General features: G+C 46.4%; 1 protein-coding gene across 5 annotated transcripts in view; it reads right to left on the bottom strand.

Annotated features, from left to right (window-relative positions):
- The window catches only part of IQSEC3 (IQ motif and Sec7 domain ArfGEF 3), a 99,788-nt gene that overhangs the window by 8,744 nt on the left and 76,129 nt on the right, over positions 1-14,915 (bottom strand). For all 5 annotated transcript variants that reach the window (XM_036400979.2, XM_036400982.1, XM_036400981.2 and 2 more), the window contains 8 exons: positions 8,732-8,854; positions 7,967-8,133; positions 5,728-5,867; positions 4,800-4,925; positions 3,600-3,699; positions 1,352-1,513; positions 502-594; positions 11-54 (listed from right to left, as the gene is read on the bottom strand). In XM_036400979.2, the coding sequence (XP_036256872.1) occupies positions 11-54; positions 502-594; positions 1,352-1,513; positions 3,600-3,699; positions 4,800-4,925; positions 5,728-5,867; positions 7,967-8,133; positions 8,732-8,854 (955 nt within the window). The remainder of the gene's footprint in view (positions 1-10; positions 55-501; positions 595-1,351; positions 1,514-3,599; positions 3,700-4,799; positions 4,926-5,727; positions 5,868-7,966; positions 8,134-8,731; positions 8,855-14,915) is intronic.

Genomic DNA, 14,915 nt, shown 5'->3' with positions numbered 1-14,915 from the left:
CTCTACTTACCTCCACTGTGCTGTCCGAGACCTTCTCCCCCAAATCCTTCTTGCCTTTGAAATAAAACAGAATATCTCACTTATGAGATTTGCCCCTCTAGTCAAGAGCTGGCCCTCATACTGGAGAGTGGACTGGAGAGTTAAAGGGAGAGGTGCAAGGTGAACCCAGACCCTCTTGCAACCTGTTAGCTGCTTAGTAGAGTAAGTTTTATCAGTTCAGGGAAGAAAATTGGGCCAGGTTCTTCAGAAGTTACCCATGCTCTATCAGTAACAGCTCTTTACCAGGTATTACAGCTACAGACTGGATAATGAGACTTCAGGGGTTTTTCTAGGGTATTTGAAGAATGTATATGCTCTCATATTTCCACTATTTGGCCAAGCTAAAGGGTACAAAACTGAACACTTCTTTTTGCAGTTATTCTCACAGGAACCACTGAGAACACATTTGCAAAGGCAGCACTTCTAGACGAAAAAACAAGTTGGGTACTGGTGCCCTCTTACCTGTTGGAGAACCTTGCTTAGACTGCAGCTCCATCTGGGCTCCATTGGTCCTTAAGGAGAGAGTCTTTGTCCCTTGCTGTTTCTCCAGTTCCCCTGCAAAACACACATTTGGAAATAAATGAGGGGAGGGATGGAGGCAAGGTCACCAGCATATTGAAGGAACAAAATGGGAAATCAGCAAAGAGAATTAATGCAAGGAAATCACAAGTGAGTGTCAAGAAGGGAGAGAGAACAGCCAAGAAAAAACAGAAACCGGAGAGGATTTGATATGTGAAGAAACTTAGGTATCTCTGTAGGACCTTCTTCTATAGGACCTTCTACATATGACCTACAGGATTTATATAGGATTGGCTAGTGCTGCACAGATGGGGACCACTGCAGCTGAGCTACTCTGGCTCGTCAGTCTGTACAGGGAAAGGCCATCAAAGGCTACATGGACATCTTGTCTGTGTAAGGCCATGGAGTGACAGACTGCCTGCCCTCAGGACAACCATGTTAAAGGTACAGATCTACCCCAGCTATTTACAGGTCATGTTTGCATAGTCAAAGGAGTATGGGACAGAAAAGAATCTCCTGGGTGTGACAGTCCAAGCTTCCCTATTCCAGGCTGTGTATCACACTCCCTGTCTCATAAACATTGTAAGTAGTTAAGTCCTTCTGTTTCTCCCGCTGGCTGGTGGTCACAGAGTGCTTTTTCATCCTATCAGTGAACACAGGAACATCCTGTGCAGACTTGTGCTGCTCATCCTCTTTGTCCTGTTCCTGAGGAAGACTTCCCTTTGCCCTTTTTGCCTTATAGACCCATGCAGTGTGATGGCATTGCAGTGTGAATTGTATGAGAGACCCTTACATTCAATTCGTATCTGTTCCAGTTCTGTCACTTCTGCTATTGACTCTTTCAGGTCTTCCACAAACTTCTGCATCTCCTCAGCACCCAGAGCACAGAAGTGTAGTACCTGTTTTTTCTCTGAGCCTGAAACTGGAGTCACCAGTGTAATGCCATGGGGGTAATCTGAAAAAAGATATGCCAACAAAATAAAGAAGTGTTAGGCATTCTTGATGGAGTAGTTGGTTGTTTTGGTACATCTGAAGGACAGAGAGTTTTCAATGGAATTGCACACCCAGAGTTTGTCACACTGCCAGCTGTGGGAACCTGCAGCACTGCAGCCCTCCAAGAGAACAGAAGGATCAAGCTACAGCAGCAAGGCAAGTGTCACCAGCACCACAGTGCTGGCCAAACCAGAGAACTCTAGCTCTTAGTCACTTTTAGTGCAGCACTGGGCCTAGGAACCTGGGCACAGAGGTAAGACTGTAAAGCCTTTCTCAATCTGTGGAAGGGTAAACAGTGTTTATGAGGCCAACAGTACTTTTCCTCCTGTGGGAGATGCAGTAGGAGAGGTTGTCTCTGGGGTCAGAGCCACTGCATCCACAGTGGCAGGACTTGTCCCCAGTCTCTCCTTTCATCTGCAGAGAGCAAGAGAGGTGTTGGCACGGTGCAGATGGGGAGCTCATTGCACTCTGCAGGGAGAATGGTAAAGGGAAAGATCTGTATTTGTAGGTCTCTGCTTAGTGCTCCTCAGAGGCAAAACACACAGGAATGTAAATGAGGGGCCATGCCCAGAGAGTGAAAATAAACAGCCAAAGGCCTTATGCTTTAAAGATCAGGTTTGTGTGCAGGCAGGTGATGACTGGAGATTCAACAGAATCAGGAGAACATGAGAATGCAGAGAACTTGCCACACTTTTGACTAGACTTCCTCTATCATTTGCTCAGTGGCTGGTAGTTTCAATCCCTTTCCTCCTTTCCTTTCACACTCATCTAAATTTAATTTCTGTCTTCCCCTGTCCTCCTTTCATTTCTCCTCCAGTGCTTCTACATTTGCCTGCCTTCCATGGGCAGTCTTCCTTCATTAGCCTTCCTTTATTAGCCTTTCCCAAACAAGCCAAGGCCTAACCTGTTATTTTCAGCCAGCTCTCTGCTCCCCCTGTTTGCATGCCAAACTCTTTTCCCACCCTGTCTCTCTCATGTGTTCAGATCACAAGATCTTTGTGACATTTGCTTTACTGTCTCTGCAGGGGATACACAACAGGGCACCTTTGCCAGAAGATTTGGGCACTCCCAGGATGGTCATGCTACCCCTGAAAGCTGATTCCAGCTCTGATGGTGCCTCCTGGGGATGCTCAGGTATGAATGGCCCTTTAGCCCACAGGGATGTGGGAGCCTCTGCATGCTGCAGAGTAGGGTGTTGGGAGAGTGACTCATGCTGCCAGTAGAGTAGAGGAGGGATAGAGAAGACTTAGTACAGCCACAGTGCTGCTACATTTTGCCTTCCTTGCAGCATGTTCTCCATGTGCTCACAATGGAGAGCACTGTGATCCCAGGGGATTGTGCCCCTGATCCCAGGGGCATCAGCCATGCTTGCCTGGGAGTGCTGTGCTGCCCCTGTGCCTGTGCCAGCAGGAAGCCTGCCTGCTTCTGGAGCTCCTGCACGGCACAACCAGCCCCAATCATGACACATCATGGCTCTATTCCCAGACCATCAAGGTCAGGCTGACTAGGGCTGGCCTCCTGCCATGCTTTGGTGGGTACTGTTCCAAGGGCTCTGCCTCTGCCTTGGGAAGCTCTCAGCACAGCATGGCACAGTGCAGGGAGGTGGCAGCAGCACCTCTGCCTCTGCCAGCATCAAAGGCAGCAGTGGGGGTTGTGACTTTGGGCATGAGGGGAGAGGGGCTAAAGCTGGCAGCAGCAGTTTTGTCAACAAGGTTCTGCACCAACAGCTGGCTTCTGGGAGCTCAGTGGGATGTATATGGGGATTGTTTCCCCCAGTCTTCACCAGTGGTGTTGTCCCTGCCACCATAAGAAGCCAGATCCTTCAATGAGGCCCTTCTGCAGATGCTCAGGCCTAGGAGAGGTACCAGGAGCTTCTTCTCATCACAGTGTACCCAAAGAGTGATCTCCTTGGCACAAGCCTCAGTTTTCTCTCCTCCATTTTTAACTCTGACAGAATCTCTCTCCTAATGCAAACTCACTCAGCCCCCTCCCTCCTTCTCCTTTTCCCTGCCAAACCCCTCCAGGAAACCCAGGAGCAGGGGACTTACACTCATTCTCAAAGAGATGGAACTGCATCCCTAGCAGGCCGACTGACTTGCAGAATGTGTATGTCGAGGAGCTTTTCTTCTTGGGGCAGAGCTTGAGGATCTGTTGGAGGGAGAGAAGCATCATTGGTGCTGAGGAACAGTGAGGCAGGAACTATGCAAGCTGCTCAAGGCAAAAAAGCTCTGGTAAGTGTACATGGGAGCAGTGTTTGCTGTGTGACTGGATCTTTGCAGGAGAGCTGCCTTGTAACAACACTTCTGGAATCCCGTGGGCATTGCCCTAGGCCCACTCAGCTCTCTCCCAGAGGTGCTTGATCACCACATCTTGACTTTGAAAGGGGAATTCTCTTCACCAAGGAACAGATCAAAAGGCAAAGGGAAGCCTGTCATAAATACCTTAGAGCTGAGAACAAGAGTGTATGAGAATGCTGTGCTGCCCTTGTACCTCAGCACTCATGGACCTTGCACCTCCAGTTCTTCTGGATCTGGTTTATCCCATGGAGTAGAGGGATAGCAGAGAGCAGATCCTCTCCCCAGGTTCATAACTGTGCAAATGGCTGCAAAGGAAAAGCTGGGTGAAGCTCTCTTATCCTCTCCTTCTACAAAAGGGTTTGGGTTTAGCCTTGCATCTGCTGCCTCCTCAGTTTTACTTCGCCATTAAATTCAGCAAACTTCCATTTTGTTTGGCCTCCTTCCAGTCTCAGTGTAACTCTGCTCTCCTGTACCTGCAAAATTCCATTGCTGGGGCAGGACACTTTCAAAAATACTCTGCACATTTGGGGGTCTGAGAAGTACTATCTAGTCTGCTACAGCCTTTTCCATGTTAGAAGGCAGTGATTTTAAAGTGTCTGGCAGGAGAGATTTAAAGGGCATGAGAGGGCTCTGTGTACTGTAGAACAAATAGACAAAGAAATGAACTTCCCTTTCATGAAATGAACCTCCCTGCTGGCAAAGGCATGAGAGAGAGCAATGACATTGCTTGGATGGCAGTGGGATGTGACAGTTTGGTTTTTTAACTGAAGTTCTAGATTTAGTAGGTTTTTTAATGGTGAAGGGTCCAGAGCTGTGTCTTACAATGTTGATGAACTGGGAGCTGTCCTTAGAACAGAGGGAAAATGGATATTGTGGGCTGGTTTCAGAATTCCTTACAGAAACCAGGGCAGGTTTTATTACTGCAGTGCCTAATTGCCAAGGCACACTCACCACCAGCAGGTCATTGAAGAGGAAGACTTCCCTTTGGTGAGCTGCCTGCTTCTGCACTTTGTTGACGTCGGTCACCTCGAAGAGGCGGCTGCAGCACACCAGCCGGCGGTGGGGCACCGACAGCACCTGCAGGGAGCACGGCAGGGGCTCAAGGAGGGGCCACTGGGGGTCTCCCCCACCCTCTGACTGCACAACCCTGCCCAGTGACACAATTGCACCCAGTCTGCCCAGACAAATCACCTCCCCTCAGCACCGCTCCTTGCCGTCAATTTTCCTGCCGGTGCAGTAACAGAGAAAGCCTTTGTGATCCGGGTCAATCAGAGGGCAGACTAAATGCAACCTTCTCCCTCACACATCCTATCTCTGGCTTCCAGTCCTTGGGTACTGCTCATCCTCTCTCACCCCACTGGACATCTCCAGGTTTCCTGGGCTTTGAGAAATCATTTTGCTTTATTTTGGATAACAGTATGTATGTTCTTGCACTACAGATTGGTTACTGCCCAAAGAAGATGTCTGTACTTTGGGGATCTTTTAACCCCAGCAATTTTTAGGGAACTCATTAGAGACAGACAGATAAGATTGTAATCTATCACTTTGCCTTTTACTTCCTACACCCTTAAAAGGCCTGAAAGTTTGAAACACTGCAGACCTATCAGTTGAGCCAGCCAGGACCTGCAGTAAAATTCATGGGCAAACAATTACAGCACTAGATAGTGTAAACTCTGGCCAAGGAGATCCCTCAAAATTAGGAAAGAATGAGAGAGCAGGAAATAAAGAGTTTGGAGAAAAAGGAGTACATTTGTAGAGACAAGCAAGGGAAGTATTACATAAGAGAAGAAAGGCATAGAGGAAAAACACAGAAAAGAGGCCAAGGAGAGAGGTGGGGACAGACGGGCTGAGTGGGTGACAGAGGGTTCTGGGTGCTCACCGTTTTCATTCCAACTATGGACTTCTCCACTTTGGTGACATAAGTGACATGGTCCTCGTTAGATTTTAGCTCTTTCTGCTGGATCCTCTCATAGATCCCCACCACCAGCTCCCGAGGGATGTCAGCACCGTCGTCCACCCCTGCCAAACACAGAAAATGTTGGGCAGGCCAGCCAGAGAGAAAAGAAAGGGAAGAACCAGTGGTCCCTGGCAGGTCACTACTGCCTCTGCACTGTGCAGTGCTGAGAAGTGAAGGAGAATAGCAATACTTCACTTTAGGCTGTCTCCTTTGTTTCTCTAATGCATCTAATGCACCAGCAGGAGAGACTGGCATCTCTAAGGCCAATGCAGTTGATTTCATTATTCCATTGCTCTGCATGGTGGCTCCTTTCCATGTGTTCCCTAAGGTTTTATAGCCACAATTTCACATTCATTTATCTTGGGCCGCTCAGCAGTAACCCCTGCATTGATTTTGTATCATCAGAAGTGCTAGATGTGGAAAAGGCCTATGATGGGATTCAGCAGCTCTTGCTGCCAATGCAAGCATCATCTCTCCTTGTCTTCTTGGTGACCTCCACCATTTTCCTTCTGTGTTGTCTCCTAGGAATAATGCTTTCCTGCTATTCTGTTTGTGGTATCTCTGCCTTGACCCTGCCCCTTTCCTCGTTTACGTCTCCTTAGATAATTCTCCAGATTTTGCTATCTGACCCTTCAGAGCCTGGCAGAAAAGTTTTTTTTCACCCTTCCCTGAGCCAAACACTGAAAATCAAGTTTTCAGTCCTTCCTCCAAACTGAATTCCTCCAGTCATTTAATATTGGTTTTCTCTGCATTCCCTGCAGCTCCCTGGTCTGAGATGTACTATCCTGAGTGATGCAGGTGAGGACCTGCTGAAAAATGGAAAGGCATTGAGATGTCCTGCTCCCTTACCTACGTCCTTGCAAATGTATCCAAAATAACAATTCCAACACAGGCTGCTGAAGCTGCTGGCCTGGGCATTGGCCTGCAGGTGAGTCTGGATTGAAGTGTCTCTGCCTGGCTGTGATGGGGTGACATTCACTTGCTCTAATGAGTTGGGGTGTGTTGCACGCTGGAGATGAGTGACCCTCATGCTGATTTAATTCATTGTGGTGTGAACTGACAGTTTTTTAGGCAACTCTAAGTGTAAGTTAACATTTAAAAAAACACCCCTCTTTTGTTAGTGCTGTCAATTGTAATACTAAAGGGGGTGATGGCAGGTAGCAGACCCATTCAGTATCTGTGGAATTCACTTGAAAGAGGGCCTCAGTGTCACATTATACTAGTCTGAACCAGGTGACAAATTGTGGAAGGTGTGGGAGGCTCAGATGACACTTTCTGAACAGAAATCAGGACAAAGAAACAAGTCAAAGGAACCCAGAAAAATGCAAAATCTTTAGAAAAGACAGGAATTTATGCTGGAAAAACTTTGAGGGAGCTTTATATGAATTGCAGATGTGCATTAAGAGAAACTTGGAAAATGGCTGACCTAAGATGACCTAGGAATGAATATGGCTGGGAAATTAGACAATAATTTGTCTAGACATTATGTCAAAAAGGCCAAACAATACTGAGCTGAGTTACTAGATCTGAAAATAAGAACAAGGCAGTAGCTCTATATATGAGTATGTTGTGACCACATCTGAAAAAGTGCTTTTAACAATATATTACCAGGATAGAAAAGACTGACCTTGAAAATAGAAGAAAATTGATTTGGGGAACTGATGTATCAGAAATTGCAAAGAAATAATGTATGCATGAACTCTGTCACGCCTACAGTTACTATAAGTAATTGCAGGCAATTAAGAAGGGGAAGATTTAGCCTGAATAAAAGGAAAATGTGTTCATATATTCAAAGCAGCAAGTAGGGCTTGTTTAGCACAACCCAGCAGGGTCTAAGAAGGATGGATCTGAACAACAGGAAAATTTAATACAATGGACTGTTTCCAAGAAATGAGATATCTTAAAAGATGAAGCCATCTCTCAAAGGAAAATGGTTGGTTTCTGAGAAGGCTGGACATCTTTCTGCAGAAAACAAAGTTAATTAGAATTTCCCTTCCCCAGCACCCTAGAAGGCATCTCAAAGAGCCTTCCATGTCTGGCTCACAGGCAAGCAGCAGAAGACCTGAGGAAAGGCAGTTCCACTAGGTTTTTCCTGCCTTCATCGAGGCAGAATTTAGAAAAGCAAGAGGGCAATAAAGAAACATCAAGGCAGAACCCTCACCTCTCAGATTGCGAATGAAGTCCTCCAGCATCATCTTCCTGTCAGGCTTGATGTTGGGGCTGTACATGTCTGTGTTGAGGAGGATGATTGCAAAGGCCAAGATGAAGATGGTGTCCGGGTTGTGGAACTGCTGGACCACATCTGGGTTGCACATGCAGTACCTCTGGCTGCAGCAGGAGGGATGCACACATGGGAGCCCTCTGCTCCAGCTTGGCAATGCTTTACCACAAGCAGATCACATTCCTTTCACCCCACCTCTCACACATAAGAGAAGGAACCCACTGCTCTCTGAAGGCAAATTTCCCCCCCAATGGCTGAAGTAAGCCACTGAAACTTCAGCCTTCTTGTCCTCAGGAAGCAAAAAAGCAAGTGAGGAAGGAGTGGACTACCCAGAGTGTGTCAGTACACAAGTGGTGTGTGCTCCAGCCTGCCTTGCTCAGCACTCCTCTGGATGCACCAAGGAGAACCAAGCAGCCCTGCAAGCCCCTCTGCTTCTCTTCCCTGTTCCCAATGAACAGGGAATCCCTTGCTGGAAGCCATATCAGGACAGGCCCCTGGTACTCTTCATGCCACTGAAGCTCTGACCAGGCCACAGCTGTGACGCAGCACAGAGGAATCCATCCCTCAGGAGCCCCTCCATGATCCCCCACCTCTGGAAGGGAACTCTGTGCACATTCTCTCCATGACTGCTGGTTTTTTTGCCTTGTGCTGTGTTCCTTGCTTCCCCTGGTTGCAGCAGTGGGGCTGCAGGGCTCCTGCTCTTACCTGAAGGCCTCGATGAGCCGCTCCACCTTCTGCGCCTCCCCCTGCACGCGGATGTGGGCCTGGAATTTCCGCAGGGCTTCGTCCAGCTCCATGCCTGAGAAATCCATCTCGTCCACCACACAGCTGTGAGAGGGGGACACAGCCTTCATCAGAACACCCTCCCGTGGATGACACCAGGCAGGCTCCTCCACTGTGGCACTGAGGCCCAGTCCCCGAGGGAAATCCCATGGGAGAGGCCCTGAGACATCACTACGGCTTCCTGGATCCTGCTTACCACAGGCAGTGATTTCACTCAAGTGATTCCTGCATTCTACAGCTGGTGAGCAATTCTTGTGCTTTACTATATATTTATACATACATATATATGTGTGTGTGTGTGTGTGTGTGTGTGTGTGTGTATACACCATCATATATACATATCACACTGTCGAAACCCAGGAAATTCCTCCAGCTGCCCTGGAGGACTCAAGCCCCTGCCTGGGGAGCTCAGAGACCTTGGCACAGAGCCCAAGACCCCTGTGCCTTTGATCTTGACCCATGGAGCAAATTACCACCTTTATACAAAGAATTACAAGTCAAGAGAGTTTTAAGTAGAATAATGGTTAGTTTGTCACAGGGTGAAAAATAGATTTTTGAGGTTTTTAGAATGGGAGCTCGGGGTCCCAAGATGGAGGAATTTGGGCACGCCTTGTCCTTTTTTCTTCTCCTTCCTAGCCTCCATGTTCCAGGTGATGTTGGCACTTTTGGATTGGTTTAAGGTAGAAACTCACTGTCTAACATATGTGATAAGTATTGGGAAGTAATTGTAAATAAAGTACACATAGTTTTTAGTATAAAAAGATAACAGTGCCCTGAGGGCAGTCAGTGTGCCTCTGTCTGACCTGCTGAACAGACCTCGGCAGGTCAGGAGAAAGAATTTTATAGATAAGAAACAATAAACAACCTTGAGAACGAGACCAGAAGAGTCCTTCTTCAACTGCTGGGCTGGGAAAAGAGACTTTCTAATGCATCTTGGGATCACTGTGAGCAGCAGAGATTCTGAGATCACACCACAGACAGCGTATACATTCACATGAGCATATACAGAGAAAGTACATGTACATATATATGTATTGATACTTACCTGTATCTATATAGATATATAGACATCTATATTGACATAGATATTTAGACATCTGTATCAATATCAATAAGATCAGAATCAGCTCAGAGAAAATAGGAAATGGAAGCTGTTGTGCAGAAATGACATGCAACCTTACCTGCTCATCTGGTGTCACTTTGCATTTCGGTGTGATTCACTGCCCACTGGAAATTCATGGCCAATTTAGATATCCCAAGAAGGGCATGACACCTCTCTTATTTCCCACTAAAGCATTCTCATCTTATAAAGGCCCTGCTGTTAGTCTCCAAAACCTACCACTACAGTACTTGCTCTCTGTATTAGTCAAATAATCTACTTGTTCTTATTCTTACTGCATGATATTTCAGTCACTTGTAATGACAACACCTTTCTCATGTGGCTTCAACACATTCTGTTAGCATATTCCTACCTTTTGTGCTCAGGTCATTACTGCAGCATTAATCAAAAGAAACCCCTGTTCATAATGTCCCTCAGGCCCAACTTCCCATTTCAGCAGAGTATGTAGGCACTAATGTCTGTATCAGCCAATTTGCTTCCTTGTTTATTATTCCTCTGCTAATTTCTCTCTCTTCCACTCTCAACAAAAAATTTCTCATGTCCAAAGCTTTGCTGAAGTCTAGATCTATGTTCTGCATGTCCCCTCTCTAGAAAACTAGTTATTCTAACAAAGACAAGCATTGAATGACTCTATTTTCCACTGACTTTGGTATGTACAATTTATCTTCCTGCTTGTCATTATTCTTTCCCAAAAATAAATTTTCAAAACTGAACTTCTGTCTGACAGTTGAAGAAAATCACAGGTGCCAAAATCCCATTTTCTTTAAACCTTCATTAAATACAAAGTCACTAATTTGCTAATGGGGCCACTTTGACATTAGAAGTGCATTAAAAATTCAAGAACTTCATATTTTTTGCTGCTTTTTACCTTGGAGGCTACTTCTCTTAGCCCCTTTAACCCCTTTATTTAATTTTTTGTATTGTGTTTGGGGTAAAGGACATGTCATGCGGTAAAGGATAAACTGATCCCCCATTGAAGGTTATTAAGGAGGAAATTTTCCCCAGGACTTTATGAGGAGTGGTATAGGGAAAAAAAGAGGGGGAGGGGATTTGCTATCTTCTGGATCCTTCTGTTTCCCAGGATTACCTGGAAATTTTGCCAAAGAAACCTCTACTAATAAAGGGATATGCTGTTACCAGTTTCTTCCTTTCTGAGATAAACTGGGGCTGTGTCTGTTGGTCATTTCTAAGTGCTGCAGTTTGCTGTGGGTTGTTGGAAAGTGGTTTGTGCCCTAAGCTGTTGAGTGCCTTGTGCAGCCTTGCTAGAATAAAAATCTGTTGCACAATTCCTCAGATGGGTGAAGGACAGAGATTTGAACTCAGAAATGTCTCTGCATTCCTCCATTGCCTTATTGATTCAGGAGTTATCATCATTTATCTGGGCTGACACCTGCAGAATAACTTACCAAGAGCTCAGACTGAACATAAAAGTGCTTTGTATCTCCTGAGGTTGGACTTGTTACAACCTCAGCCAGGAATTGTGGGCTCTTTCTCTGCACAAAGTCCATATAATCGAAATTCAGAAACAAATAGGGAGCAAGGGAAGAGAATCAAAGGGGCTGCTCTCATAGGAAATCTTCTATGAAACATGTTTTTATCTCTCCAAGAGGTGGACTGCAGGAACACTTGGCAATAAGAAAAACTTCCTTCACTGCATCTTTCCTTTTTTATTTTTATTTTTCTCATACTTACACTAGGTCCCTTGGGTTAACATCAAGGCATTCTGCTTCTTGGAATTTATCGTTGATAGTAAAAACAGTTTTCCTCTTGTTAGTTGTTATTGTGTTCACAGCTGCAACTACCTCTGCACTTGAGCTTTTGTTATTATTTTTTAATCCTTTCCAGTGTGCAAGTGTTTCTCAGCACTGACCCTGGTGATTTTGCTGCTATTGTCTGCTTCCAGACATGTGAACACTGTGTGCTTGCATGCCCCAGGGACACCCAATAAGGTCACCCTAGTAGCCTCAGTCCCCCAGCATTAAATCATCTATCTTTTGCTTACTCCTTCCCTCTTTGAGCAGTCTTTCCCTCTCCACACATGCTGCCCTAAAACATCCTCCCCTTTGTGTACAAATCTCAAGTAATAAAGTCAATGCCCTTAATACAGAAAGCATGGAGCCTTCATTAGGACAAGTAGGACAAGGCAGCTGTTCACAGCTCTTTTCAAACTCAAACAGGCATTGCTACTTGAGTTATGCTCAGATTCTCCTAGGAGGGTTTCTCTCACAGATTGACTGATGCAGGTTTCCTTTGTAAATTCCAGTTCCTGGGAGTCTCTTCCATTTGTCTCTCAGCCCAAAGAACGCTGTCCCCTGTCCTGCTTACTGAGAAAAGTTGACCAGGCAGAAAGCACAGGTTAGGAAGAATGTTTGATTCAAGCAAAGTCAGCCTGTGCTTGGATTTGATTTATCTGACAAATCCTGTGCCAAAGGTCTGAAGAACAGCTCCTAGAGGAGCCATCAGGTACCAAGCTGCTATTTCTGCTGTTAGACAGGCAGAAAAAAAGATGGGTCAGACTTGTCTGTTACTTTTGTGTGCAAATTTGACACAGCAAAGTCCATTCAAAGAGCCAACCAGCCTTGTGCTATGGGTCTGCCATGTTCCTCCTCCTCTTCTAGACAGCTGGAAATTTTGCAGCCTTCCCTGGCTTAAGATTCCTGCACAGACTCGCATTATCTTTCCAAAGCACTCTGGTAACTGTGTCAAACATCCCCTGAAGTGCAGCACAACTTTTCTTCGTGAAACCAGAGCAAGGAGGTCTTTTCTTTCCAAGCTAGAGACCATGGAAGCTGACAAAGGATATGAGAGTGGGTGGCTCTCTGCATCCAAGGAATCAACCAAAAACTTATGTGCACATGCCAAAACCAGTGCTGAGTTCCTTTTCCCACAAACACCTGGACACCTGCAAGATGAGTATTCCAGGACCTCCAGGAGGCTTGAGAGATGATGATACAGGGGCACAGTAATCACCTTATAAAATCTCGTGTTTCAACTCCTTCCTGCCCAGGAACTTGCAACAAGCCACACAAACTGAACTCACAGTGCAACCAGAGATTCATTTAGCGCACTATCTGCAAGGATATGACTTTGGATATTTGGATCATGCTGTTGAAGTGAGCAGGAAAAGCGCTGGCTCCCTGCCTCATGACAAGGGGGTAGAGGTTGAGGACTCTTGGGCCACCTGTGTACACGAGGAGTTTGATGTGCCCCGAGGCACCTTGCAACACAAGCAGAGAATTCCACACCAGGTTCCAGGACCAAAGAGTGGGCTCCTAGATGGATTATTATGCTTAGCTGTTGTTTCTCTAGTAGCCTCCTAGACTACAGGGAAAAGATCCCCCTAAAAGTGAGTGGACATAATGGCAGAAGAGCTGTGAGGATTTAGCACAGGGCTAAGCATGGCAAAAGAGCCTGTGGCAAAAGGGTTCAGTGGAGACAGGAAGCAGCTGTACCGTGTGGGGCTGGGATCTGCTCACCCAAGTGTAATGACCTATTTTCCAGCTTTTCCGCTCAGGTGACAATGCAGCAGGGGCTGGGATGCAGCTAAAAGCATCTGTAATGAACCTGCAGCCTCCACTCAGGGAGGGAGCAAGGAGGGAGGCAGCCAGGTGGAAAGTTTAAAATCACAAGGCACAAAGATATTTAATAAAAACCACCCCTTTTCTCAGCCTCTCTAATTCTACAGGCTTTCTGCAGGTGAATCAGGATTTGGGTGCATTGTAGAAGAGCTCAGCTCCCTGGAAGGAGACTGCCCTGCATCTGGGAACTGAACAGAAAGAACAGTTAGCAGGACTCCCTGATTCCATGCACCAGTGGGCACAGGTGTGTGTCCCAGTGCTGTTGTCCCCAGGGAGGGGAAGGACAGTCTCTACAATGGAGACCATGCCCACACTAGTCTTCCCTTTTTGGGGAATGCTACAGGATTGCTGTATTGCCTGTTTTTGCCCTGGGCTGTCATGCCTGCTCACCCTCCCATGGCTCTTGGTAGCTCACATGGCTACTTACTTGGGAATCTACTCCTTCCTGAGTTTCCTGGGGACTAGGCAGGCTCAAGCTGCACATTCAGCCTGTACAGGCCTGGCATGGGAGGGCTGTTCTTACATTTGGTGTGTGCCACAGCCCTGCTTGCAGCTGGAGGTCAGAACTGCCTAACACAAACTTCCCTCTGTCCTGTTTCCATCACATCCTTATCTATTGTTCCTGCTCAAACCCTCCTGTGATGAAAGTGCCCTACTGACCCTCTGTAGCATCCTCAGTAAGAAGGGGAAAGAAGGGTAGTTTGGGCTAACCTGACAAGTCCATCTGTCTGTCCAAGAGGAACCCAATTCTTCTCTGAGAGGCAGTCCCTTTGCTGGGCTCCCAGCTGTGCATGTTCTGAGAGCAGCTTCTCTCTCCCTGACTTTCCATGACAGAAGGACAAGACAACACAGGCTTGACAGACAGGAGACCTCCTCAACCCCAGGGAGAATGTCTCCAACAGCAACTTCCACTCCTAACACCAGCCAGACCCCAACTCAGCACAATGTCTCCTCTGCTGGAATCTCTGCCCATTTCTCCTCTGACAACAAGTGCACCAGGACAGCCACATCTGCACTCCCAAATCCCACAAGCTGAACACAAACCATCCAGTACCAGCACAGCTGACTCCATTCATGAAATCACTCACATTATCTTGTTCATGAATGAACTATGAATGGAAGTAATTCCTGAGTCAGGAACAGGTGGAGGGGAAGAATGGACTAAAGTGAAGGAAAGTATGAAGAAAGGAGAACAAAAGCAACAAATAAACACAGAATGAAGAAAGGATGCAAGAATGATGACGTGTCTTATATTAAAACTATGTGTTAATGACTTGGGCCTGACTTTTTCAAAGCAACAGAATTATTTTTCTGCAGTATTTGACAAATAGATTTGATTAAAACTGCTCAGTACCACATAGGTCCTTTAATGGGCCAGGCTACCTCTCTCCAGCTGTGTTCCCTGGAC

The sequence above is a fragment of the Molothrus ater genome, chromosome 5, assembly GCF_012460135.2.
Source record: "Molothrus ater isolate BHLD 08-10-18 breed brown headed cowbird chromosome 5, BPBGC_Mater_1.1, whole genome shotgun sequence".
NCBI lineage: Eukaryota > Metazoa > Chordata > Aves > Passeriformes > Icteridae > Molothrus > Molothrus ater.
Note: the sequence above shows the minus strand (reverse complement) of the source record. Positions and strands in the feature narration are given on the sequence as shown.